The 25,824-nt window shown below is 54.8% G+C and overlaps 7 protein-coding genes and 1 non-coding gene across 8 annotated transcripts; 6 read left to right on the top strand and 2 right to left on the bottom strand.

Annotated features, from left to right (window-relative positions):
• Nucleotides 1–954: 954 nt before the first annotated feature.
• On the top strand, nt 955–2,065 carry B0H18DRAFT_1118165 (uncharacterized protein; the record flags this gene model as incomplete). The annotated part of the gene is made up of 5 exons (XM_048033740.1): nt 955–1,029; nt 1,081–1,133; nt 1,233–1,602; nt 1,660–1,761; nt 1,877–2,065. The coding sequence occupies 5 exons, from the start codon at nt 955–957 to the stop codon at nt 2,063–2,065; spliced, it is 789 nt and encodes a 262-aa protein (XP_047894581.1).
• A 227-nt stretch (nt 2,066–2,292) lies between these two features.
• B0H18DRAFT_954132 (uncharacterized protein) lies at nt 2,293–6,243 on the top strand (the record flags this gene model as incomplete). Its single annotated transcript, XM_048042247.1, has 14 exons — nt 2,293–2,784; nt 2,816–3,025; nt 3,434–3,457; nt 3,605–3,664; nt 3,696–3,731; nt 3,820–3,898; nt 3,967–4,047; nt 4,163–4,184; nt 4,243–4,285; nt 4,342–4,630; nt 4,711–4,816; nt 4,863–5,015; nt 5,512–5,844; nt 5,991–6,243. The coding sequence occupies 14 exons, from the start codon at nt 2,293–2,295 to the stop codon at nt 6,241–6,243; spliced, it is 2,181 nt and encodes a 726-aa protein (XP_047894582.1).
• Nucleotides 6,244–6,581: 338 nt separating this feature from the next.
• On the top strand, nt 6,582–10,518 carry B0H18DRAFT_1210412 (VRR-NUC domain-containing protein). Its single transcript, XM_048036366.1, has 12 exons — nt 6,582–6,853; nt 6,901–6,987; nt 7,042–7,601; nt 7,660–7,840; nt 7,895–7,964; nt 8,022–8,503; nt 8,559–8,789; nt 8,840–9,123; nt 9,184–9,290; nt 9,346–9,646; nt 9,699–9,863; nt 9,914–10,518. The coding sequence occupies exons 1-12, from the start codon at nt 6,694–6,696 to the stop codon at nt 10,268–10,270; spliced, it is 2,985 nt and encodes a 994-aa protein (XP_047894583.1). The 5' UTR covers nt 6,582–6,693; the 3' UTR covers nt 10,271–10,518.
• Nucleotides 10,519–10,626: 108 nt separating this feature from the next.
• Nucleotides 10,627–10,752, top strand: B0H18DRAFT_t83. The gene has a single exon. It is a non-coding gene; the product is annotated as a tRNA-Met (tRNA).
• Nucleotides 10,753–12,919: 2,167 nt separating this feature from the next.
• Nucleotides 12,920–15,090, top strand: B0H18DRAFT_1118168 (replication factor-a protein; the record flags this gene model as incomplete). Its single annotated transcript, XM_048033741.1, has 7 exons — nt 12,920–13,221; nt 13,285–13,816; nt 13,872–13,959; nt 14,017–14,081; nt 14,132–14,770; nt 14,827–14,919; nt 14,980–15,090. 7 exons carry the CDS (start codon nt 12,920–12,922, stop codon nt 15,088–15,090), a joined length of 1,830 nt encoding a protein of 609 aa, XP_047894584.1.
• Nucleotides 15,091–15,208: 118 nt separating this feature from the next.
• Nucleotides 15,209–17,325, bottom strand: B0H18DRAFT_1001479 (SKIP/SNW domain-containing protein). Its single transcript, XM_048028304.1, is given in 9 exon segments — nt 15,209–15,345; nt 15,402–15,604; nt 15,754–16,204; nt 16,231–16,256; nt 16,316–16,663; nt 16,720–16,908; nt 16,961–17,025; nt 17,072–17,179; nt 17,199–17,325. The coding sequence occupies 9 exon segments, from the start codon at nt 17,248–17,250 to the stop codon at nt 15,291–15,293; spliced, it is 1,497 nt and encodes a 498-aa protein (XP_047894585.1). The 5' UTR covers nt 17,251–17,325; the 3' UTR covers nt 15,209–15,290.
• Nucleotides 17,326–17,688: 363 nt separating this feature from the next.
• B0H18DRAFT_263997 (inner membrane protein import complex subunit Tim54-domain-containing protein) lies at nt 17,689–19,027 on the top strand. Its single transcript, XM_048037328.1, has 2 exons — nt 17,689–17,775; nt 17,837–19,027. Exon 2 carries the CDS (start codon nt 17,870–17,872, stop codon nt 18,986–18,988), a length of 1,119 nt encoding a protein of 372 aa, XP_047894586.1. The 5' UTR covers nt 17,689–17,775; nt 17,837–17,869; the 3' UTR covers nt 18,989–19,027.
• Nucleotides 19,028–19,617: 590 nt separating this feature from the next.
• Nucleotides 19,618–25,328, bottom strand: B0H18DRAFT_875089 (uncharacterized protein; the record flags this gene model as incomplete). The annotated part of the gene is made up of 28 exons (XM_048040395.1): nt 19,618–20,377; nt 20,434–20,478; nt 20,718–20,812; nt 21,015–21,102; nt 21,151–21,413; nt 21,464–21,532; nt 21,678–21,720; nt 21,775–21,840; nt 21,884–21,993; nt 22,059–22,148; nt 22,371–22,418; nt 22,475–22,495; nt 22,543–22,922; nt 22,979–22,994; nt 23,063–23,160; nt 23,233–23,257; nt 23,309–23,421; nt 23,493–23,527; nt 23,595–23,682; nt 23,735–23,906; nt 23,985–24,158; nt 24,211–24,262; nt 24,333–24,364; nt 24,486–24,565; nt 24,627–24,687; nt 24,767–24,879; nt 24,997–25,024; nt 25,083–25,328. 28 exons carry the CDS (start codon nt 25,326–25,328, stop codon nt 19,618–19,620), a joined length of 3,411 nt encoding a protein of 1,136 aa, XP_047894587.1.
• Between the last annotated feature and the right edge of the window lie 496 nt (nt 25,329–25,824).

Genomic DNA, 25,824 nt, shown 5'->3' on the forward strand with positions numbered 1-25,824 from the left:
CGTGTGCGTGCAGAAGCGCAGCGGGTAGAGGGTCCTGGTGAGCTAGCCGTCAGGTACGTGACACCGTCTCGCATCATGCTGTATTGCTTACCTAGTCATTCCGTGGGCATTTCTAGTCCGTTCCATCCACCGGCCGCGCGCTGCGTGTCCATTTATCCCTGAACGTGGACAACACCCGCTGCGCACTCTCGAGCGAGTCCTGTCGCGAGTAACCCGCCTGCGTCGGTATGGCGAATCATCCGACCAGCGCGGAACGTCGAGATGTGAGCTTGTCGTGTATCTCGGACGTACAAGGACCCTCTGCTGATTTGGCCGTATCGCTGTTCTGCTTGCCCGCCTACTCGCTCTTCCGCCTGCGCGTGTATTCGTCAGCCTGCAGCTGGAGCCCGGGGACCGTGACGGAAGCGTGAGCGAGCGCTGAGCGCTGAGCGCTGGAGAGTTGCCATATTGGGAACAAAGGAGCCATCAATGTGCCCGGCACAGCTCACCGTCCCTTACCTTCCCCTCCTCCCCCGTCCCTCCTTCATTCCCTGCCGCTGGACTCGCAGCTTCGAGTGCGGCCTTAGACTTCTCGCTTCAAAGGCCTACTGTTCGATGCATTCTCTTCATGAGCCCCCTTCGCCCTAGGCATCTCCACCCATCGTCCTCAATCGCTCATGGTCGCCCTCCCAGCACTCGCCGCTCCTCTCCTCTCCTTCCAGGCGGCAGCGGTGTCCGTCGATGCGTCTCGCACGAGCATTGCTAATCTCAAGTCCTTGTCAATCCCGGAGGGCGCGTAGTGGTGTGAACACTCCCCGCCTTGACTTCAAAAGCTCCTCTGCTCGACGTCTCTGTCGACGTCGTCGTCCACCCGAGTTTTGACGCCACTCGGCACGGAAGCCGCCGCTGACACGTCTGGTGTTGTCTGGTTCACTGTCAAGTACGGTAACGCGGACTCCCGTTGGTACGGCAAACATGTTCAGGGCGCTGCTCGCTGCACCCGATTTATGTCATCTCTTTGAGTATGCCATTTTGCAACCGGATCCAAGGGTATGTTATCTGTTCATAGCGACGAGTTTGCCCGTGCTCAATAGCCTCTAGGACTGTGGCTTTCTGTATATCACCATGCAGAACTCGCTTCAGGACTGTAATGGGTGCGCAGCTCACATGCAGCGCTTCGGACACGTCGTGCCCGGACCCTCTCGCTCGACGGTATCCTGAACGCATAAAGCTCCCTCTCGACCAACTTGTAGTGTTGTCCCTGCAGCTGGCCAATCCGAGCTACCCACGCGGTCTGCGACGGCGACCTCATCACTAGCCCTCTCGATCTCACCGCCACCTTCCCGTCGCAGTCCAAGACCACCTCGTACTACGACGTTGTTGTCGACGGCACGTTCGCTCTGTCAGTGGCAGCCGCCTGCTGAAGCACTCGACGTATGTCCCCTCGACGACGTCCGCCGACAGCACGCAGGATGTCCGCCCGTTGCGCGCAGCTGGGCGTCGAGCGGCGGTACCGCGTATGTGGGCATGTACACCGTCGGCGCGTCGTACCCCAGTAACTCCGACGTCTCCAAGTGCACCGACTCGGGCTCTATCTGCCACCAGGACGACATTGAGATCGTTGTACGTCCCCTTTCCTGGTGTGTACCGGTGGATGGGTGCTGACGTCCACTTCCGCAGTTTGGAACTGCACCTAGCCCGACCAGCGCGCAGTCCGCGCTCATCGCCGAGATTCACGCACTACTACCAGTTCCTCAGCACGGGCAACGCGACTTCAGGCTGGTACGCGACGTGGGACGCGACGGAAGGGCAGACAGTCAGCCCCTCGACATCTAGAGCGGTATCGCGTGCCTGAAACGATGCTGCAAGTGAACAAGACTTCGCTTTCTCATCGCAGAGCTCGGGACTGGCCGAGCGTGCGAGGGTGGTCCCGGTGCTTGACCGAGCGCAGCCCACAAGTCGATCGTACGAGCGTCTGGCATGGGACCACCCTTCCTTCTCGTCCACCACTCCCCTCGCCGTAGCCGTCTCTGTGTCGAGATTTCACCTCGCGGAGATGAAGGCGGAGAGGCTGGAGCTGAAATGAGTGCCCCTTTCCCGCCTCCGCCAAGTACTCCTTGCTCACTGTCCACGACAATGGCACCCATCGCTGACCATTATACGCCCGTTGGGCACCCCTTTTACCAGTATCTCGTCGCCCCACTCCCCGCCTACGAGCTCGGCCTCTCGTTCGTCCTAGTGCCCAAGTACGAAAGCTCCTCAGACTGGTAGACCGACAGTGTCCTCCGCTCCTTCACCGCGATCGCCCGCCGCATGTACACGGCCGAGGAGACCATAGCAGCGATCAAGGCGTCCCGGAGCAGCAGTCCAGAGTCTAAGAAACGCTGCAACGTCGGCGACAACCCTCCTATCAGCAGCACAAGCTCGTCGAGCTCCCGGAGCGACGGCGCCGAGGCCAACAGCTCCAGAGGCCAGACGGCCACGTCGACGCCGCCCTTCATCGGCACGCCCAGCAGCTCCGTGGAGAACAGCCCGAGCACGATGGACAACAACGGCCACCACCATCACCCCCATCGTGTTGATAAGGACGTCGAGATGTTCAATGCCGACGCGGACGCGGAGGCCGAGAGCGAGACTACGCCCCAGATGCAGCAGCCAGGCGGGCGCAACGGCCTCCGACGCGTCGCCCTTGAGCATCTCGCTCAAGGAGGTCGGCAACCCGAGGGTCAAGCGGATCGCGCCGCAGTCCGCGCCGCCGACGTCGACTGCGGAGAGCGCACACAGCCCTCACTGCGGCAAGAACCTGTACACGAATTTTGACGTCAACGTGCCCCAGCTCAGCTCTTCGTTGGTCGTCCCGATCGGCCCGCTCGCTGCGGCCGCATTCGAGAACGGCATGAGCGCTGTCGAGGAGGCTGCTCAAGGCTCAGGTCCAGGACGTCGTGCGAGTCTGCAACGCTGCCCTAGCGGCGGCTTGTCGCAGAAGATTACGGTGCCCGTGCAGGGCGTGGTCATGATTCAGCTCAAGGAACTCACCAATGCAATGGTGAGTGCCACCGTTCTGCTAGCGTCTCGGAACCGTTGCAATCGTGCATTCGCAGCCGAGGTAACCCGTGTCAGTCAGGAAGTCGGAACCGAAGGCAAACTCGGTCCCTGCCTCATCAAATAGTGCTCGACGTCGAGGACACATGGGTCGACTCCGTGATAACACAGTACGGTTAGGCGACAGCGTAGGAACACCGTAGGTTATACCGCAATATTTTGATGGAATGCTGACACCATAAAGACAGGGTAGGTCGACCGGTCATACTCTGTGGCTACGCTGTGACATGAGTGTCACGTACGTCACATATTCTATACCGAAAGTATCAAGTTTGAACAATCGTAATACGCTGAAAGCTCGTCAAGATAGTTTCAGGATAGGTTCAGCGTTACGTGACACACATTACGGTAGTTTTATTATAAAATGATGATGATAGTATGTTGGCCAATTTCTCAGAGTACAATCAAAGAACCTGCAGAGTAATCGAACACTGATTATGTTGTCGATAAGTCAAAGTAATATCAGCGTTCTTCGACGTAATTTACGCTGGTATGGTTGTGACTAAGTTTAACGTAAACTCAGCATAATTCGACGCCACATATTCGGTCGTGCTTCCTGTGGGGCGTGGTAATCGTGGCGCTGGTGAGTGGCTGTACGTCCGGAGGCCATCCAGGACGCTGCGATCGCGAAATTCTCTCGGAGGACCGACGTAAGTCCTTGCACAGCTAGGGTCCGACTTCGATTTTCACCGAACGGGCCATCCTCTTGTATTCGCGTGCAAATTGGCGAGCCCGTAGCTCGGCGCGACGCGTCACGCTGTGCTCTTTCAAGGAAGTGGAGGAGGTGTCGCGGCCGAAATGAGTGGCCGATGCGAAGGTGAGTAAAACTTGCGTATTGAGTCGAGATCAATTCAGTGCGCGCTGATTCTTTTCGCGCGGCCGCAGCTGTCGACGTGTACAACGTCTTACGCGTCTGTGTCTGCAGTGCGATCGACCCCCATCTGCCAAACCTTGCACAGGTGATATGTAAGCTGTACGCAACTCTCGCGCAGCCAGAGTGGGTCAATTCACAGGTCGGCGTCGGCTAATCCGCACACGCTTGCAGACGAGCATTGCTTAGTACTTCGTACGTTACGCCAAGGGCAATACGCGGCTTCGTGGATGTAAGTCAAACTCTCTTCGTTTCGTTGACTAGCGCTTGATCGATGGATTTCATTACAGAGATGGCCTTCCTTGTAATCGTTCTTGTCTGTCGCACCCGCGAGTATGTGGCCTTGGTGATCCGCCCTGGCACGCATCTATCCTGCGGCAACACCACAGTGGTGGGGCGGATTCCAGATCCATCTGATGGTCTTATACTACCGTGCTGGACCGCTCAGCTCGCTTGGTGCACAGTGTAGCCGCAACCGCGACACCAGCCTCATCTGCTTACCAACAATTCTTTTGAGAACCAGACTGAGGGACTTGCAGGCAACCGCGACTGACGGGATATCGGTCGACGTGGCCAGCAAGGTGGTACCTACACGCGCTACGGGAAGAGGAGGTTTATGCCGGAAGCGTAGCTGCGCCACTGCCGTCTTCGCTTCGCATCGTAATATCAAGAATCCCCGTCAGTCGAACACGTCCGCCACCGCCGTCTGCCACCCTCGTCGTACTCTCACCGTTCACCCGCACCGTTTTGCAACAAAGGTGCCGCGTCGCTTGGTTCGGTGCCCCGTTCGGAAGAAGATCGAAATCTTTCGGTGGCTCTGGTGAACCAGTGTCAGTGCCACTGGCCCACGCTAAGCGACACTTAGTAAGACTTTGTCATGGCTCTAATGTTCTGTGTGCCTTCAAACAAGCCTTCCATGGTATGGAAGTCCAGCCAATCGGTCCGTGGTGATCAACAGTTCCGATTGTCCCCGCCCTAGCGCCTTGCGGCTGGCCAAAGAAACATCGTCCTGTAACTTACGCAGAGGCGTGCAGTTCGCGCGCGCGAACCGTAGCGCGGTCAGGTGCGTATATTTAGATCAACGCTTCAGCCCCTACCGATTGACATGTATGCGAGCCTGCGACAAGTCATGACCACGCTGTTACGGTCGCTCGAATTGTCAGCAGCACGTCGCTGGGTCACGCCTTGCGTCAAGCTTGTCGAACTCCATACAGCAAGCATTGCATGCCTAACTTACGCAACCTCACAAGCGCGTAGTGCGAGCTCGGTCTCGGCGTCCTTCGCAAGTGGACGGTCATAGGAAGGCATTAGTGGTGATATTGTGGAATTCAGGCGCACTCAAGCGTCGAGTCAATATGGATGACGCAAATTGATGGCCGGCAGTAGAGGTATGTAGGAACGATCGGCGGAATTCATTCCTGCTGATTATGCAGAATGGACGATGATCTCCATGGCGCGAACGAGCGACGCAAGTACCTTGTGACGGGCCTTCAAGCTTCAGCTCGGACATCCACTCGCGTATAACTTATCAGATGCCCGTATGCTGAACGTTCAGCTAGGTATGATGTCCTCGACGGCAAGCATGTTAGCGAACCTCAAAGCAGCGATAGGAATGTGGCCAGCAGCATGATGCGGAATCTAGGCATCATCGCTAGGACAAGGCAAGGACGACGTATGGATGTCCAGCTTTCACATCAACTGCCAACTGATATGTACGATCTGTCTCTAGCGGAGGTACGTGTGCGCGTAAACTCAACTGGCCCATCCGGAGATGCGAATATTATCAACGTCACCGCCGACTCAGATATTACTCTACGGAGTGTACCGTTGATTGCTGTGGTAAATGCACGAGTCCAAATCGCGCCAGCATCTAACTTCATGGGTCGAAGACGGTGCGAATGGCATCTCCGCCGATCTCATGACGGCTGTTTCGACCCCGGGTGCCAACCAACAATCCGCGTCGACGGCGCTGTCTTCATCTGTCCGGATAAGATGGCCGCAAGATCGACGTGCCCAATGTGTTTCTAAATGTAACCAGCATTGCAATCGCTGCCGACCTCCTTGGTGGAAATCTTCTCGGGCCTTCCTCAATCACAAACGAGTATGTATTCGGTCCATCGGTACTAGTGCGAATTAACCATTCAGACATCGCTTGTGATCATTATGTTGGAACTTGGAAGTACCGGATTGTCCTCGCTTGCTGCTTCACATGTCTCATCTCCTGCGTGAATGTGACACGAGTGCCCCTCAAGCCCGCATTTTCCAAGCGTCGTGATTTCAAGCTAGCCTGAGAAGCCGGTATGCACCGTCTGTCAGCGTGTCAAGACTTCAACAAGACCATTGCGCAGAACACCAGGACGCATGCTATAGCAACCAACAAATCATCTCAATACAAGACATGTCTGCTGTGAATCTGCTGCAAGATTCGGGACCCACTCTTCGAGCCTAACCAAGCCCAACCTGTCACTGTTGCACTCGATGGGTTCGGCGTTCGCACCAGGGTACATGGGTAAAGCTGTCACGCGACCGCAACGCGACGCGACGCGACAGTCACGCTTTGTCACCTGCACCTGTCACGCCCGCGTCTTGTCAAGGTCGGGTGGCGGCGACCTCCTGTCCAGTGCATTACGTCTGGACAACTGCTCCTTCTCCTTATACCCCCATCACCACCCACGCCGTCGCAAGCGTTCTCGACACTTCTTTTATACCCGCGCCGCTGTTGATTTTACGCGTCTGCCGCCATGCTACCGAAATCTCCTACGGCGGGCGCAGCGGAGACGTTAGTCTTCGGGACTGGTTCAGAAGAAGGTTATGAGGGCTTAGTTCTAGGAGGAAGTGACGAAGCGGATGTGAGGGACTCTCCTGAGTCTCGGGTATCCATGTATGTTTCACTGTTCGAAGGTATGTTGACCCTCCGACGTCTGGTAGCGTGTCACTCACGTTTTTAGACATGGTGGCAACGGTTCTGCAGCATGAAGACTATCTGTTCACGCTGGAAGAAGTTGGCTGCCTAGGTCAATACAGCAGGCTGTCATGTATGTTGCATTTTGTTATACAGAACGCTCTTTCTGACAACAGTGCAAACGTAGATCACGCACGCTACCTTTTGGTCCGACTCTGCCTACGCAAGGCAGACAAGTGGCATAGGCTCAGTGCGCTGAAGTATGAGCGTGAACTTGGGAACAACATACGTCAAGCCATCGGAGAGCTATGCGGTAACACCGATTCACCGACATCCGAGAACGCAAAACCTAGTGTCAAAGCCGAAGTCAAAGTCGAGCAGGTCGACGCACAAGCGGAACTCGAGCCATTGTCTCTCAGTCATGAGCTACCGTGCGATCCGGACAAACTCGGTCAGCGAGATCGAAGTATCAAGGTCGAGGCGTACGAGCCCTGTATCAAGTCTGAAGAGCCGGAAGTCATCGACCTGACGCTCGACGCGGATGCCGACGAGCAGCCAGAAACAGTACCGACAGTAGTTGCCCCAGAGCCGAAAGCGGGACTGGAGAGTGAACTTCTCCCCGGCTCTACGCATGTATGCTTTGCGGAGAATGAGTCGGGGGCGAGTTTACGTGACCTCCTGGATTGCCTTACACTGGAGGAACTGAAGGGAACTGCCAAACAGTTCAAAGTCAAAGGCTCCTTGAAGGTGAGTATGGTGCTCTGATAGGCGGCCTTATAGCCTGACTGGCAAATACACTTCGCAGGAAGTACTCATCGACGAATTGATTCGCACATGTTCTGGTCAAGCCACACTAGGGTTCTTCATTGGCTCCTCGGGGAAACACGGCAAAGGCGGTAGTAGACCTGCTCTTACTCAGAGCAACGTTTTTCTCTCTGGACGGACACAGGCAGACAGACTACGGGCGATTGTGATGAGGACACTCGGTACGCTGACATCAGTTAAAAGCCTCGGCATGCATAATCATTAACACGGAGCAGATACCTGTGTGCGTATCAATGAGCATGTCTTCAGGCTCTTACGACGTGTCAACCTCGTCTACTTCCGGAAGTGAGTCCGCTTCGAAAGGAGTGCTCCTGACTGCTTAGCTCACTGTAAAACCTTGAGAACGCAACAGGCGGAGTCGATGCTCACTGAATCAATCTTGGCTTACGCTCGCAAACGCTCATATACGCCTTACAAGCATGAGCGAACCCGCGAGATATGGCCTTCACGAGCCGCTTTACTAGCATATGAAGAGGCACTCGAGAAGGAAGCTCAGGTCGACGCGATTTTGGATGGCACTTCCGGCATATCATTTCGCGCGCGTTCGTCGGCTAGCCGTACCCCAGGTCCAGCCGCCAAGAGGGCCAAAGTATCTGTTACGCCTCACAAGAATGACAAGCATAAGAGCAAGACCGAAGATCTGATGGACATCGAGAATCAACCGGGCGTAGACCACGAAAGCTCGGAGCTGGACGGTCCTTCAAAGCGAAAGGCGCATGCGTTAAGGCCCATTTTCGAAGAGACCTACGAGCGGTGGAAGACCATGGTCCACGTAAAGGGCGAGGAGGTTGGCCGACCCCGAGGACTGGAACGCTTCGATTGCGGTATGCTGACATGCGCCTGCTGATATTGAGTCGTTAAGCTGAAGAGTGTTGATAGGTCATGTCCTCACGCGCGTCGTCTGCAAGGGTTCCGCGGCGCTCGGTATGCTCGGCCAGCATGAGTATGAGCTTGAAGTCCTGGAAAGTCTTCTCGCTCAGCGGCGGTGGCGACGCGGACGCCGAGGCCGGTGGTACGAGCGTCGGGCGCTGCTCCTGATGAAGTTTCAGCAGTACGAACGCGCGAAAGCGGCGGTCATCGAAGCATTGGAAGATGACGATACACATATCGGTTGGGCATCTCGAACGCTTTTGCGAAACCAACTGACTTCTGTGACACAGTGTTTCGACCAAAGCTTGAACGGAGACTTACAACTCTCGAGAAGCGGCTCAAGGTACCCGAAGAAGAGCGTCATGTATGCGAAGGCAGACTCGAAAAAGCCACGCTAGTCCAGATCACAGGCACTCGTGTCTACCACCGGGAAACGAGCCTGAAGCTAGACCTTTTCGGCCGGAACGTTGCCAGATCGTCTAGGGCACCGACTCGTAATGTTTCTGCACAGACGTCAATTCCGTCCGACTGGGTCCAACCGACCACCGTTCCCCTTGAAAAGCATCCTCCCGAGGTACCATGCCCGTATCGACACCCCACTCATTAGAGCTCACGATCTATCCTTCCTCCATAGGGACCACCGAAGTGGGTGGGCAAGTCTATCTGGTTAGGCCGAGACTGTGAAGAAGTCACCGTTGAGATCCTCGCTCTCCAGCATTACGAGAAGCATGGGTACAAAGGGTAATACATACCTTATCACGTCAGCGACGAAAACACTCACGTCGTGCTACCCTAGCTTTCATTGTGAGGGCAGAGTCGTGACAACCCTGTTCGGCCTGCTCTTCTGGGACATCGTTTTCGCTGATATCCCCGGCGCATTTGAGACGCTGTATCAACACGCCCCTCTCGATATCGCCGAAGACACGTTCTACTATGCGAGGCAACATCTCGTCGATCAACGCTTGGAGGAACTCAAGTCTGGACAAGGCCCAGAGATACTAGGTCGCTTCTTTGACGAGCACAACGAGAAAAAGACCTGGTGCGTTGGTGTCCAATGGGAGCTGTTCGAGAAGAGTGACCTTCTCGAGATCGCCGAGGCAAGTTAGATCACCTACATCCATGAACCTCCATCATGCTGACGATGCGCAGAATCTAGGAGGAGTTGCTCTCGCCGTGATCTGTCGATTGATGTGCGAAGATTACGGCGGCCGCACTGGCGGTGTTCCAGACTTGATCGTATGGAACGTGGACACTCGGGAGTGCAAGTTTGTCGAAGTTAAAGGTCCCGGAGACAGATTGCAGGAAAATCAGAAGGTGCGACAGTCCGATGATTACTCACTCTTGCTTACATGGGTCTCTTCCAGGTCTGGATCGATGTCCTGCTGCAGGCGGGCGTCACGGTGGAGGAATGCCGTGTGGCTGAGCAAGGTGCTGAACCTGCTACGAAGAAGAAAGCCAAGAAGCGAGCGACACGGCCGCTCAAGCGCAAACGCGCCCCGCGGGACTCCGACGAGGAACTCCTCGTGCCCGAGTCTGAAGACGAGGAAGAGATCGACTACTCACAGATGGACACTGGTGCGACCGATAAGTATCACTCCCCACCGCCTACCCCGAAGAAGCCACCCCCACGGAGGATCATCAACCGTGCAGAGGTCGTCATTACCACCAGTCCGGCGCGGTATTCGACCAAGCGAGCACGTAGCGTGTCCCCCGAGGTCTAATGGCCAACTCATTCATATCATTATTGTTATCGTATTCCGTTGTTCTGTTGTAGCTATAGCAGGTGTGATGTACAGTACTATTAGGGTATAGAGACGTCGACATGGCTGCGCATGCTCAAGTCGCGGGGACGAAGTCGACGGTGACTGGTACCAATGATAGAACGACAACGTTTGGCCTCTTCTACTAGTAGTCTCGGGCCAACATAGACAATTCAAATTCCTTCAATGTTTGTACCTTTGTGTCTCAGGATATCCTTGTCTGCCAGTGACGCCTCTTCCCTGTATTGCATAAGTTACCTGTTTGATCGGAAGTGGGCTGAGGAGAATACAATATTAACAAAGCTAACCCACAACAGGCTTGGGTGGCTCAGTTGGTTAGAGCGTAAGTCTCATATTCGCGCATGAGTTTCTTTATAAAGAAATTGAATCTTACGTAATATCCCGTGATCTTAAGGCCGTGGGTTCGAACCCCACCCCGAGCAGTCTTTTTCTTTCTTTTTCTTGAAGAACTGTTCTACTCACTATCTATACAGTTTCCGGAGACGAAGATGGGTCCGCAGGCACACATACAGACTTGAGTCCTGATCCTGATTCCCCTGAAGCTACTTGCCAAATCCGGTAGACACCGAGCCATCCCCGATGCTGGATCATGCATGCATCGTAATCCAGGTTACAGCTGTTGTAGAAATGATAGGCCGGCCTGCACTGAGTGTGTGTGTGGGATTTGGCCTGACGGTCGCCGTGAGCGAGACTGGCAAATTAAAGAACGCACTGACATCTCTGAGCGCCGGCAACGTTGGCTGTAGCCAGTGCGTGACTTCGCCAACCGTCGTCTCGCCAGCCAAAAACCCGCTCCACACATCCCCGCGCGCGAGCGGTCTATCGTTTCTACAACAGCTGTCATATGCGCAGACTGCACTGAGTTCGGTGTCAGATCCCGAGGGCTGGATGAGCGCAGCCTGCGCCGACATGTCAGTGGAAATGGCGAGTTAGTAAGAGTAAGTAAGTACTTACTGCTACGCGGTATGTACAACACCCATCCGCTCAACTCGTTCTGTCAAGTGCATGCGCGCGGTTGTGCAAGTAACGGCGCATGCTTCGCGTGGCCAATGTCCATGCCATGGAGTCTGTTGCTCCCCATGCACACTAGGAATGATGTGAATGCAGCGGGTGTGCATATACCGCTGTCTGCTGCGCGGTTCCTTGTCTGCCACTGCACTTGGTGTATCCGTCTGACGACATAATACGCATTTGCCATTCCAGCCGCAAAGCCTGCCTGCCTGGCCTGCGGAGCCTCTGTCAAAGGCCTTTGACTCGGGACTCCATACAGACGGACTCGGAGTCTTCTTACACCTGGAAAACGCACGTACGTCGAATCCCGCGAACACGTCGCTCTCTGGCACACAATTTCATGCCTCGCGAATCTTGGGCTAATAATCACCACGTCTTGACGGTCAGCAGGTTCCTGTCATGGACGGCGATGTGTGTGCTCATGCAAGGCAGAAGTCGGAATGTGCTGGCTCGCATCTGCGCGGGGCAAGGCAGACAGCAGACTGTACGCGCCGCTGGCATAGACCCGGGCGGATAGTCGACCTTGTACGTCTAGCCGAACCGTTCCCGCCCATTTGACGATGACATCCAGTAGGATTATCCTGTTAGCACTGGTCTGCGAGGTATAGTTTTAGTGTATCTTCCACATATACGAGAGGCCACTTATCCCGGAGCAGAGAGTATGATCATATCACCAATTCGCGGAGCCACTGTCTGAGTGGGCGGCATTACAGATGTCGAAGAACCATGCGCGGAAAGAAACGGACAATGGCAGAAGTACTGATCTGAGCGAAATGTATACGGTACGGTATCAGAAAAGTGTTGGCTGCGGTGATTTGAGAGCATGCTAGAAAGAACCAGTATCAGCCAAACGAGGGACGTGACATAGACCTTGAACGTGCAGTGAGGACGGCCGGTCGTTGCGTGACGAGTCTCGCAGACTTTCGTTCCGTTGGTCTGGTGGGCAAGTAGACGTGCATGAATTACGAGAATCGTGTACCTCCGTCTTCTGCGTTGTCTGGTAGTTGTCAGATAGTAGGAACCATGAATGCTATCGAAGTCTCGGAGCCTAACTTGCGATGGCATGACATCATGAGGAACTGAAAGATTTATAGAGATATCGGACGTACCAAGGGCATGCTTGATCGTGCTTATGTTCCTTCAATAAAACTACAAAGTAGTGCAGTGCGGCAGTCAACCCGCGATGCGGCGTACTAGTGAGAGCCGAACACCTGGCACCGGCTAGTAGCCTGTGTAAGTACTAGCCCGGTGTATATCATGATGTTGGCTGAGTGCTCCGCATTTGAGCCTCGTATATTGGCGAGTCCAATTGATGCTATGGCAGCCTCCACCAACTAGTTGCTTTCGACCGAATCTGTATACCAACGTAAGCACACATGTGGCAGGTGTCCGAGACTGGTCCGAGAGCTGCAGTAGAGTTGCAGACTCCGAGGCGAAGAAGATGGTGGCGTTGAATGAGGCTGTTTCCAAATTGGGAGCCTTTTGCATTACATAATAAACGCGTATTATGTATGCGGGACACGCGACGCGTCGACGCGTTCCGCGTTCTCTCTCTGCGACCACGACGCGCAAATCGACATGGCTCAAGATTACCAGCTCACTGCCGGCATCTGCTCGCGTCTTGCAGACGTGACAAACATTGAGGATAAAATCCTTGAGTCCCAACCAACCATACAGTTCCTGTCTTTCAAGAAAGTCGCGCCTACGACGGCAGGGGCTGCCACGGTTGATCGCTACCGTATCATCGTTTCCGATGGCGAACACTTCTTGCAAGCTATGCTGGCGACACAACTGAACCATCTCATCGAGGAGGAACGCATAAAGAAGCATTCAATTGCGGTCATCGACAAGTTTTCGTGCAATCTGGTACAGGACAAGCGGTATGTCGCGTCGCGTCATTACTTTCTTTCACAGTCGCTAACGACGCGTATGCGCTCTTGAAGCCTCCTCATTATTCTTGCGCTGAGCATCGTAGCCAAGGATGCTAATAAGATCGGCAACCCCTCGGCTCTGCAACCCCCGAACGCAGGTGTTCCGACTGCGAACACCACGCCCGCGCCGGGTGCTGCGCCAGCAGCCGCGTCCTCATCTGCGACATCAGCTGCTGTAAGAGCTCCTCAGCAGCCGCCACGCCAGCAAGGCCGCGCGGGGCGAACAGCCATCTACCCGATTGAGAGCTTGAGCCCCTATCAGAATAACTGGACGATCAAGGCGCGTGTCGTCCAGAAATCGGACATCAGGACATGGTCGAACCAGCGCGGCGAGGGCAAACTTTTCAGCGTCACGCTCATGGACGAGACTGGCGAGATCAAAGCGACGGGATTCAACCAGGTGGTTGATGAATTGTACGATAAGATCCAGGAGGGCAAGGTGTACTTCATCTCGCGAGCGAGGGTGAACTTGGCCAAGAAGAAGTTCTCCAACGTTCAAAATGAGTACGAGCTCAACCTGGAACGGAATACTGAGGTGGAAGAGGTACGTGGCCTTCATCAGGGTGTCATACCGCTCGCTCAAACTACCCCTGACGCAGTGCGTCGATGCTACTAATATGCCGACTGTGCGATACAACTTCGTCGAGCTTGCTAAGCTCACTGACCTTACGAAAGATTCTATTTGCGGTATGTCTTGTTCAGCACGTTCCCTATCGGTCCTAATGATTGCTGAACTCGCCCTAGATGTGATTGGCGTAGTGCGGGAAGTCACGCCTCTTACTGAGCTCATTTCCAAGGCCGGAAAGACTGTAAGCCAACTATCGTCGCTATATGCTCTTTGCTGACATGCTTCGCTCAGTTGCAAAAGCGCGAGTTGACTCTCGTCGACCGCTCAGGATACTCTGTGCGCCTCACGCTCTGGGGGAAGCAGGCCGAGTCTTTCGTCGGTGATGACCAGCCCGTCGTTGCCATCAAAGCAGCGAACGTCAGCGACTTCGGCGGCCGCTCACTCTCGATGTTCACGACCAGCATCATGCAGATCAACCCCGACATCCCGGAGGCCCACGCGCTGCGCGGGTGGTACGACGCAGCGGGCTCCGGACAAACATACCAGGCATACTCGAATTCAGGCGCGGGTGCTGGTAACTTCACCCAGTTCGAGCGCACGGAGATCCTCCCCCTGAACGAGGTAAAGACGCGCGAGCTTGGGACGTCCGACAAGGTGGACACTTTCTCCGCACGTGCGACGGTAATGCACATCAAGACGGACAATATCGCGTACCCCGCATGCCAAACACAGGGCTGCAGCAAGAAGGTGCTCGAGAGCCACGACGGCTGGCGGTGCGAGAAATGCAACAAGAGTTGGGACAAGCCGCACTACCGGTACATCTTCCCGATGGCGTGTGCGGACTACTCGGGCCAGGCATGGCTGCAGGGCTTTAACGAGGTCGGAGAGGCCCTCTTCGACATGCCTGCAAATGAGATCATCGAGATCAGGGTGCGTCTCTGTATTGTACGTGTCTACGCATGGTTTACTGAAACGTTGTGCTGCAGGACCGAGATGACATCGAGTTCACCAAGGTCGTCGAGCGAGCTGTAGGCACTGCGTACAACTTCGCTTGCAGGGCCAGGCAGGAAACGTTCAACGTACGTCTTCCTTATGCTTTTTAATCCACGCACGTAGCTCAAACTCTTGTATGTGTGAAGGACGTGACCCGAGTCCGCTACACCATCCAGAAGATCATGCCCCTCAACTATCGCGAGGAGGGCAAGTACCTGGCTGACCTTCTGCGCCGCTCGGATTGGGGGAAATCATGATTGATCTTATGTGTGCTTCGCTGTGTTTGCTCTGCTGTCTCCTCAGTGTACTTGCAGCCTTCCGATTTGTACCTGTATTATAGGTCCGCGAAATGTGAACTTATCTGCCTCCAACACAAGCGCACTCGTAAGTTATGGCTAAGTAAAATGAGAACATGATACACTACTAGCACAGCGGAGAAAGGTAAACGACGCATGGCTCACAAGTCGCGCTCCGCAGCCTTGTCTAATTGTTGGCGTTTGCGTGCACCGCCGCTGTTGTGACATAAGCGTTAGTGAGTGAATAGACAAAGAAGAGTCTGGCCACATACACGTCTGTATCCAGACCCCTCTTCTTCCCGCTCTTCGCCTCGTCCAAGAACTTGTCGAGACCGAACACATCGCCAGTGTCCTTCTCGAACTGCACAGGACCCTCGCGGACTTCCTGGTCCTGCGCTCCCTCGAAGCCGACCTTGGCTTGACCCATGCCAAAACGATCGTTGTCGAGAGCCTGTGTGATACCCTCCTCCGTACCCTCGCCGAAGGAGTCTGGTTGCCCTCCGTGATGTTGCCCCGCGCCTTATAGATCGCAGCCGCAGCTGTCGAGCCATGGAAAACGGGCGGTCGTAGAGGTTATACGCCTCGTCGTCCGCGAAGGTGCCAGACAAGCTGTCCTGGTTGAACAGCCGCGAGTCGAGCATGCTCTCCTTGGAAGCGTCGGCTTCGCGAGCCCCAGCGCGATCTTCTCTGAGATGTCGCGGTTCTGCTGGCGTGCGAGCATCTTCGCCGCTGCTCCGTACCCATGTTCGACATGCGCATCTCGCGCTCGCGTTCGCGTCGCTTCTCCTGCCGCATCTGGTCGCGCAACCGCGCTGCGTCCTCGTCCTCCTCTTCCTCGGGTTCGGACTCGTCCTCCGAGCCACTGCCGTATGCACCTAGTGATGACTGCATAGCGGCAGTACGCTCCGCGGATGGCTTGCTGTCTGCTGTCCGTGCTGATGCAGGGATGCCAGCACGTTCCTCGCGAGCACGCTGAGCAAGCATACGGAGGTTCTCCTCCTTCTGGGCCTTCTCCTTTTCGGCGAGCTTCTGTTGCATCAATGCTCGTTGTCGGACTTCTCGCGTGCATGACGGTCTGCAATGAAGAGCGACTCGGAGAACTTAGCGAAGTTGTCATTGATGTGAACCTAGAGGTTCGGAGGGTTCATTAGCCATATCGGGCACACTGGAATGATGGAAGACGCACGTCTTGTAGGCCTCGGCCGTCCGCTGCCAAACGCTTATCAAGCGGGATGGTGTAACCCTTGTTGTTCTTCCAGTTAGATATGCATGGCGGGATCATCCACTCCTTTTGCTCCTGAGCCGTGGCCTTCCGGGGAGGACTCCTCAACACTGGTGGGGGCGGACTAGGCGGTCCTCGGGGAATCTTCTTGTGCTTAAACCTTGGAGGCTCCAGCGGGTCCTCGACAATGTCCGTCATCTTGATGATACGCTGCTTCAGCCCGTCTGATCCACCCTGCTGGCCTGGTGTATAGCGGATGAACGACGTCTTGCCTTGGCCATCCGGGACATTCTTCGGCTGTGCTGCCTTAATCTTCCCGTTCACCAGTTCTCCAACGCTGCTCGCGTCTTTTCTGTCGTCGTCTGCACCTCATCCTCCGACGGACGCTCCAGTTGCCGTTCTGTGTCATTAAGGTCTTTCCGGTGTGCCAACGGCACGAGGTCTTTGAACTGCGACTGTACGATCTTGCCGGCACGTTGGCCTTGCTGAGCAATGGCATCGTAGCGGACATTGCCTTCGGAGTCTACTTGAAGGGCGAGTGTGTTGCCAGAAGAAGCCTGAACATTGATGAATAATACTGACATCCCAAAGTCAATGAGCGAACGGCACCTTCTTCTTCCCCATACCCAGCGGATATTGTGCAACATGGCATTCAGGGTAAGCACCGCCATCGCCTAGTACGCATAAGCTGGTAATTCTCTAGCACAACTGAATACTCACCAAAGTCATCCGGTGTTGTGGGCTTCCATCCTGGACGCTGCCCGTACGGAGGGACTGCCGCGCGTAGAATCACCGACTGTGACGGCGCTGCAACTGGGAGCTGTATACCTCATCCTCATCGTCCGACACTGTAGAAGCGTAGGCGGCTTTGGAAGGAGGGACGCAAGAGCGGTAGCCATCGTGGACGTCGAAGGCAGAGCGAAGTTGGGACCGAAAGTGGCGGAGCAACTTGGCGCTCACTTCACAGCTGCCCACGTGACACCGTCTACCGGAGTGGGCGCCTCCTGCTGCAGGATCGGGTAATTTCTGCTCACTGCTGGCCGCGTCGTCCTCGAGTGCTTCGCCGCCGCGTCTGGCGATGAGCAACTGACGGGAGACAGTGCCTTCCCGGACCCAAAGTCACGACTGACTGGGGTGAAGGCTGCCCTCCAGTACACTGGCATCCCACCGTCATGGCTTGACAAGCGTCCCAGCCTGCCTTCGCGCAACTGGCTCATCTTCCTCGGTGTCACCTCGACTATTGCTGGGTACTACATCTACGACAGGCGGAAATGCAAGGAAGTACGCGGGGAGTATGTGAACAAGGTCAAGCACCTGTCAGAGGTCCCGCTACATTCTTTGGACTATCCGCGGAAGGTCACCGTGTACGGCTCAAAATGGCCTGCGGACGAAGATTATGACCGTAGCATGAAGTACTTCCGCAAGTACGTTAAGGTTCGCCAGTATACTCTCTGACCATATCGCTTAGTGTTGATGTCGATTCAGCCAATTCTCGTCGCCGCTGCGGTCGACTATGAGATGATTAACGGGAAGCGGCATGGCGACTTGGCGAGGCATATAGCAGACGACATCAAGCGGAGACGGAGGGTTGAACTAGGCCTAGATCAAGTCCCAGTCGTCTTACCCCACAACTCACTGGAGGATAAGCGGCGTCGAGAGCTCGAGGGCGGTATCGTCGTCGTTGGAAGACCGACATTCAAGGAATTAATGGCCGGCCTGAAGAAAGGCTGGACGGAAACCCTTGAGATAGTGGATAGGGAAGAGAAGCTTTCGAGGGAGCTAGAGAACGATGGCAAGTTCGACGAGCGAGAACCAGAGTCGAGTGCAGCGTCGGACGGGCCCGAGTTGGATGGCGAACCTATTCCGACTGCGTCGCGCCTCCCGTCTTCCCAGTCGTTCGCGGCATTCACACCCCCGCATCTCCGAGAGTCGTCCCCATCATCCTCAAAACCTTCAGAAAAGTCCTCCATCCCCGACTCTATGAACACGCCTCCAACCCGCATACCTTCAATGCCTCCGATTCTGCTAGTCCATTTCGTCGACCACATCGGGTTCTTGCAGATCCCGCATATGATCTGGGAGTTCTTCAACCAGCGGCACAAAGTACGCTCGGGTGCTGAAGCCGCCTACCGCCTCGTCATGGGCCTGACACGACCGCTCAGCGCTCCACCAGCAGAGGAGCTCTCGACATTGGTGGAAGCGGAGTCGCAAAGCGAACCGGATCCCTCCCAGCCACACCTCTCCGAGCCCTCGCTTGCTGACCTCGACTTCGACAAGGACGTCGAGGGGTACTACAAGAAGTCGTACGTGCGTGACTTCGCTGCCGAGATCGGAAAGGCGCGGGAGGAGTACTACGAGAAACTCCCCGCGCGCCTGGAGACCGCGCGCTCTCTCGCTCGGGGCACACGCGAGCCAACCAAGGAGGAGGTCAATTACCCACCTCCAACGGAGGTCGAGCTGCGTGCAGAGCGGATGAAGAAAGAACTGCGGTGGCAAGCCGATGAAGAGGGTTGGGACATCGTCAGGCCTGGCAAGCCCGTTGCATGGGACGAGAGATTTAGGGAAGTGTTGAAGGTGTTCATGGACCTGCCAGCGGGGACAACGAGCGAACGGCCGAGGGAAGAGGAGACAAAATGAGCCAATTTACTGCTCTTTGACATCTACATCGTAGCCTAGTACACCATTACTCGTAGACACGCGCGGCGCTCCAGCTCTTAATCATCTGGGATAATTTCAACCGCACCGCTCTGCATCCACGCCTCTAGATCTTCGAGTGCGGATTGGAACACGTCAGGCTCGTCACCTGAATCGTCGTCTTCCCAATGGACCTGCTTTTCTTTGACCCGGGGAAGTGCACCGTCTTCTTCCACCTTGCTCCTGGGAATGCCCGGAGAATGGTGGCCGCGACTGACATCGGCAGCCGTTGAGATGTCCTGCTTGGAGTCGCGGTGAGCATCAACGAGATTCGTCGAAGAGGTCATGTCCGCGTCGACTAGTGTGAACATATCTGGGTCCAACGCGAACTCTTCGTCATCGTCATTCACTTGCAGTGACTGCGTGATAGGGAACCCATGGTGACGACTGTTCATTACTGCTTGCTCTTCCTCATCCGATGAATCGGCGATGAACAAAGCTTCCTTTTGCTTGCCTGCAGCTTTGCGGACAGTCCTGGAAGCGAAGTCTGCGTGTTGTGTGAGTCAACTGACTTGGGACTATGCTAACTGAAACTACCGTTTGTTCGACGACGGGGGATGATGATCCGAGGACTATATCTGGACTTTCCACGTCGCGTTTGGTCCGCTTTGACGGGGCGCGGAGAGATCAAAGCTAGACTTCCTCTTGAAGCCGCGAGGTTTGGGAGTCGAACGCTGGTCGACGATTACATCGGAGATAGGATTGTGATCCAAGTCTACGGTAGTGTCAAGAGCATCTCTGAGCCATTCAGGTCGGTCCTCGACTGGGCTGCACGATGATTCCGTTTGCGCACGATCATCCACTTGAGCAGATCGAATGAGAGAGTCCACTTCAGAGTTCGAGTAGTCCGCGCTGGACGGATCCGAAGCAACATCACCTCGGCCACTAGACCCAAAGTACGCGCCGAGCAGCTCGCTAGGGTCCGGCAAGTCATCGTCAGAGTCCTCCAGCTTAGCTGCCAGTGTTCCGGGAGACGAGTTCTTAGAGACGATCTCGACATCCGAGTCGGACCTAGCCCCCTTTCTTGCCCGAGAGTCAGCAGCCCAGTGATCTTCAAGCTTGATCCTCCGACCAGCAGGCAACTTGAGGTTCTTCTGCACGCCCGTTTGTGCATGGAGGGTGTCCACCTGCTTGAGACGCGCATCCGGTCTGTCGCAGGGTTTGGCCTTTGCTTTCGGCTTTGGACGGGGAACATCCTCGGGGCGGATAGCCTGAACGGGACCAGACGGAGGCGATGGGAGCTCGGTGGAAAGGTTGTCGTCGGCTGCTGCGCAGATCGCTTCGACACGCTTTCTGGACATGGGAGGAGGCTTGTCGAGGCCGTCTTTGCAGCTGGGATTTTGTCAGTGCATGGGACCATGTTACCAGGCAAACAACGGCGGCCGTACCACAAGTGCCGACATTTAGTCTTATCCTTGCATGAGTGGTTGCATCTGCGAACCGGTGACACTTCGAACAAACTCTTTATGTTTTCGCATACTCACTCGTATTTCCCATCTGACCGCCTTTTGAAGCCGAGTAACGAAGACATCGCATTGGTTGAGGCTTTAGCAGCACTCTTTCCTGGATGCTTTCCCGAGACGTTGTCTTGCTGCTTCATTGGCTGCTCGACTGCAGCTGCATCACGATGTCAGACATGTCAGAAGTGCGAGTCTCAGGCGTGAACGAACACTCAGGCTTGCGTTGGTGTCCTACCGGAGAATCCTCGTCATCCAGTGCCATATTCCAGAAGTCAGGGTCTTCGTCAAGACCTTCCAATAGCATGTCCTGGGTAGAGAGAATGAGATAGACGCTATATGGGCAAGGCATGTACTACCGTGCTATTCTGCGGGCGAGTGTCCCTTGTCGGGAACTGTATGGCGCTGATCTGAGGCTTGTAGCTTTCGGATACTGTCACGCCGGCGTACACGTCCTATAGAATGCTCAAACGTCAACATCGGCGAGGGCTATGTGCCGGATGGCGTCGCACCGAACTGATATAGACAAGGATAGACTGGCTGGGTTTCGTGAAGCTCACATTGAGCGTGAACGTCTTGGTGTCCTTCAGCGCTTTCGTGCTACGCGAATAGTCAGGACTCGGGATAACATGAGGAAAACCTGCTCACGGGATACGGCGGAAATCAACGAAGTCCAATTCAGAAGTTACTGTAAGCACCGCAGTCATATCCGCCATCCTGGTCTTGCCCCTCTTCGCCTTAGCGGAATCGGTCTCGATGATCAGGCCACATTCGACCTCCAGCTCCACCTCAACTGGTTTCTGGGCCTTATGGGCAACCAAAGCGTTCTCAGAGATCCTGAGAGTGTATTGAGGAAGCTGCTGAACTGAAGCGATGACGTTGAGCCCAAATGGACTCTTGCGGTTCAGTAACTGTTTGCCATTTAATCACAACGCATCGTTCAGTGGACGATACTACGTACCACATCAATGAGAAACGGATCCTGCTGCCGCAAAGCGGCGATGGTCGTAATGCCGTGTTCGGCGAGAACCTGTGAGATTTCAGACAGCGTCGATCATGCAATAAGTAGAAGTGGGTACCTGCACCTTTCGTTCATGACGACATGAGCACGATAGCAAAGGGCTAGAGTTAATAACATACGATTTCTCTCCAATCGTGTCGATCTGACGTAGCACATAATGCCGGTCCTCCCAAGCCTTCGCATTCAGACAGCGCATTCTGCGTACCGGGTAAGCCTGGGTGAACAGCCGCTCATGCTGTTCCTGTACGCACAGCTCCAACCCATTCTTCAGGTGTGCGCCAGATTTCTTAACAATCGCCACTTCGACAACAGCTGTCCTGTCCTCAGTATGAGGTCGAAACGGGGACAAGTAGGCAGCACACCTTCACAATTCGCGAAATATGACGAAAGATAGAGTAAGCCTCCAGCACGGGATTGTTGTCTCCGCTCTTGTATTCAGGATCTGAGAGGTTGATACAAGCTAGAATTGCCTGTTATCGAGTGCATCGCGCCGAAAGTCAGCAAGAGTGGTTGCGCAGGGGGAAGGCTAGCGCACTTGAATCAGAACGAACACCTTATCTGCTGGTTTTTCGATCTTCTTGATTTGGTAGCGGATGTCGTGGTGAGTGCGCATCTTGTTATAGGTCTATGATTACGGCCCCGATGGTCAGCGGTGTCTCATGCAGTTCCAGAGCGGCCCACCTGCTTCTCTCCTCCTCGAAGTTTAATGTCGGAGAACCTGTAGTGAAAGGTCAGCGGACGACGGCTTCAGGATTGAACCCACACGCACTCCTCTGCATTTGATACCACCTCGAGCTAGCTCATAATGGTCAAGTGTACCGAAGCCTCAACACCGTCAGAGACATACCATATCCCTCATCGTAGCGCGCTCGGGCAACTTCAGTATCAAACTCATCTACAATCGCGAAGTGAGCCTGTCCTTGTAAAAACCGGCGCGCAAGGCAAACACACCGTCGACTGCCTTACGTAGAGCTGAAAGACGATGAGATACGCCCCGTAGCCGCAGATAATATACCTACCTTGCTCATGATATCACCGTATTCGGTGGAACATAACTTCCCATCCTCCTGGTCAGAGTAGGTCACTAGGCCTGCTTCTTGCAGCTTCGTAATGCTCTGCACGACGATATCGTCCACTTTCTGCTGCCAGGTCTGACTGCTATCCTTGCCAATGGCGTAGTGTCTCGGGTTTTTCTGGATCCGTCGGTAAAGGAATGAATTGTGCAGCCACTTCTTTGCGGTGTCAAGATCTGTGATAGTCCCGAGACCAACCTCTGAATTGATATGCTCAGATAGGTTAAGATGGAGACTACTCTCCAAGACGGTCTGGCCTTGCACGAGTGCCTTGTATTTGGCTTCGAGCTCAGACTCGCAAAGGATGATGGCCACCCCTTCTTTGTCTGCGTTGCTTGGCCATAAGCCAAGCGCTCCTCGGGAATAGCTTCGTGGAACATACCGAACTGAGGTCGGCCCTGCGTGAGATACGCGGTTCGGTCAATTCCCGTGTATGCCTAATACACGCAATGCGATTGGTACCCACTGCGCGTCCCATCATCTGCATGATATCTAGATCGGAATACTCCTGCATGGTGTTGTTCTGGAAAACCTTGACGCCCTTAAGGATAACGGTGTGGGCGGCTGCGGGATGGAGACCGGCAGGTCGGTTAGTCAATATGCACGTAACGCATTACGATCCAGGTATGCGCATACGAAGGTTAACGCCAACAGCAAGGGTCTGCAACTCATGATGGGCATCATTGGGTGCAGGATGTGGTCATAGGCTTACTGAGGTGGCAAACACGATCCTGAGGAGTTTCTTAGTGTATAGGTCCTCGATTGCTCGGCGGTCCTCAAGGGACATCCCCGCGTGGTGGGCACCTATCCCGCATGCAGCTAGCTCTGTGGAACGAGACGAGGTGAGTAACGAAGAATTATATCCGATAATGAGTGCAGGAAGCTGCTAATCGTACTCTGCAACGATTTGTCCAGGAATGTGTGTTCAATCCTAGTGCATGTAGAACATTTCATTGAGTCTGGATCTACGGCTTTCTCAGAACGTGCATGAGGCGCACCTAGGTGGGCGAGACCACGGCAACGTCTGTTTCTTATCTCCGGCAGCTTCGTATTCTTTCATGATGTGTTGCGCGGTGCCAAGTACGCCTGTGCTTTCTATGAACGAAAATCGGCGAACGCGCGACTCATTTCAAGTTACCTTTCCGCGTTGAACAGAAGACCAACATCGGCTTATTGACAGAGTGTTGCTGTAAGATCCCATACAACCTGTAGTCCAATGTTTTTTGAAAGGCAAAGTCGTTGGTTTCCTTCTTGTTGGGGATGCCATACACAACCTTCGTCAGCTTGCACGGACGATACTCCTCGCCGAACTGCTCGACATGTCCAGCGTTAATGGCAGGTGACAACGACTAAACATCGGAGAGACGGAGACAAGAACGGGAGCTTACCTGCATGATCGTGGCAGGTCCATCCAGGGTGCCGTCTCCAATCCAACAGGCAACATCTTCGATATTCGGCACGGTTGCTGACACGACCACGAAGCGGACGGACGAGCCACGCAGTTTCATACGTGAGAGGATCACTTCCAAGGTGCTCCCACGGGACTCGTTCAGGATATGTACCTGCGGAGAGCGTCAGCGCTTCGTCCGGTAGCCCATGTTGCCCGAAGTCTACCTCGTCCACGAGGAAGAGCTGAACCTGAGCCAGGATCTGCTCATGATCACGCCTGTCGTTGCGAGAGTTGTGTCAGCTTTCCCGGCAATCGGTGGTTGCATGTCAGCGGTGTGCTGACATACCAGTTACGTGTCAAGCTGTCCCATTTCTCTCCCTGGGCGAAATGAAATGGTTCAGCGTCTCGTACGGTGGAGCTGGGCGAGTGTTCTGACCGTAGTGATACTGCCGCGACCGTTGAGGAGGTTGTTAGCTAGCGCACTTGAAGGCGAAGACACTGCATACATAACAGTAGCATCTCGTGCGCTACCCCACGCGCCCTTGCCAAAATGAACTGTGTCTCCTGTCATTTCGCAGCCTGATCACCGGCGATGAACAAAAATGGCATATATGAATTATCAGAGGAAGTTTCCGCTCACAATTCACTCCTAGAGTCGCGAACTTCTTATTCCAGTCCTTGCATTTCTCAGAGCAGAGTGCCTTAAGTCCGAGGCCCCAGTGATCAGCCACACTGCTCGGATACGGTTCGCTATTGGACTTGATATGCTCGCACTCTCACCTTCGTCGGCGCTACATAGATGCACTTAACAGACTTGCTGTTCCCACCAGCCTGCATGAGCATCCGGATAATGGCCAGCTCAAAAAGGACGGTTTTCCCGCTGCCCGTTGGCGCTGTACGCGGCTCCGCGTGAGATCCTGGATCTCACAAGAAGCGAAGGACTGACCGCTTATGACCTGGAGAAGCGGGAACGTAACAAGCTTAGCAATTTACAATCAGGCGCGTGGAACATACCATGTTCTGGTCTGTATGCATCACCTAATGGGAGGAACATGATTGGTCGAGGACAGTCAAACCCATACTCGCGGAAACACACCGTATCAAAGCATTTGGACTGTACGGCGTTGAAGACGCCAAACTTGAACATCCCCCGGTAGATGTCAGCTGTTTGAGACGGGGGAATGGGGTGGATGTATGCGTCAGGGATTCGCGCATATAGCCACCCGAATAGCAGGATGAACGGTTCACAAGACTTCGAACTCACGTAGCTCAGAGACGGGTCGTAAACGGATCCCGTGAACGTTGCGCGGGTCTGCGCCTCGGTCTTGCGACAATGCGTCATTGCTGGCGTGTCTGGCATAGTGCGGCAATCGATGCCCCGTGGTCTGCGAATTCGGGATGTGGTCGCGGGCACGTTGCACCGTTGAGGCCACGAGCTGACCGGGCTCGCGATATGAAGGCCTGGGTACTAAAGACACACGTAGAATACAGGCGCGACGGTTGCTATAGGTCCGTCCTTACCGGATTGTGTTCCATACGAACGCCGGTCGAAGCTCGGAGTACGGTAGTTGGACGGACCAGCAACGTGTGCGCTCGCTTGAAAGTGGGGTAGTAAGCGACTTGTAGCTTCCTGTCGTCAAACTCCGTTATCTCGTCCTGGTTGTAGGAAGTCTGGAGCCTAGGGTTGTGCGAGAACCGCTCGGGAAAGCCGTAAGCCGGGCGACTGTCCGCGACGCCACGACGCTGCACCGGAGAAGGAGAGGATTTTCTGACATGACACTCGGTAATCAGCGGTCTTTCTCGCCACAAAAGCGCCGATGACAAGCGCATATAGTCAC

This window comes from Fomitopsis serialis (assembly GCF_022376445.1).
Source record: "Fomitopsis serialis strain Sig1Antser10 chromosome Unknown B0H18scaffold_25, whole genome shotgun sequence".
NCBI lineage: Eukaryota > Fungi > Basidiomycota > Agaricomycetes > Polyporales > Fomitopsidaceae > Fomitopsis > Fomitopsis serialis.

Coding starts and splice junctions, on each gene's coding strand:
- B0H18DRAFT_1210412 (XM_048036366.1), top strand. CDS start 6,694: ATGCTACCGAAATCTCCTACGGCGGGCGCAGCGGAGACGTTAGTCTTC. Junction 7,602..7,659: donor AAGTCAAAGGCTCCTTGAAG/GTGAGTATGGTG, acceptor TACACTTCGCAG/GAAGTACTCATCGACGAATT. Junction 9,647..9,698: donor ACCTTCTCGAGATCGCCGAG/GCAAGTTAGATC, acceptor GACGATGCGCAG/AATCTAGGAGGAGTTGCTCT.
- B0H18DRAFT_1001479 (XM_048028304.1), bottom strand. CDS start 17,250: ATGGCTACCGCTCTTGCGTCCCTCCTTCCAAAGCCGCCTACGCTTCTA. Junction 17,026..17,071: donor CACAACACCGGATGACTTTG/GTGAGTATTCAG, acceptor TATGCGTACTAG/GCGATGGCGGTGCTTACCCT. Junction 15,346..15,401: donor AGGGGTCTGGATACAGACGT/GTATGTGGCCAG, acceptor ATGTCACAACAG/CGGCGGTGCACGCAAACGCC.
- B0H18DRAFT_263997 (XM_048037328.1), top strand. CDS start 17,870: ATGATTAACGGGAAGCGGCATGGCGACTTGGCGAGGCATATAGCAGAC.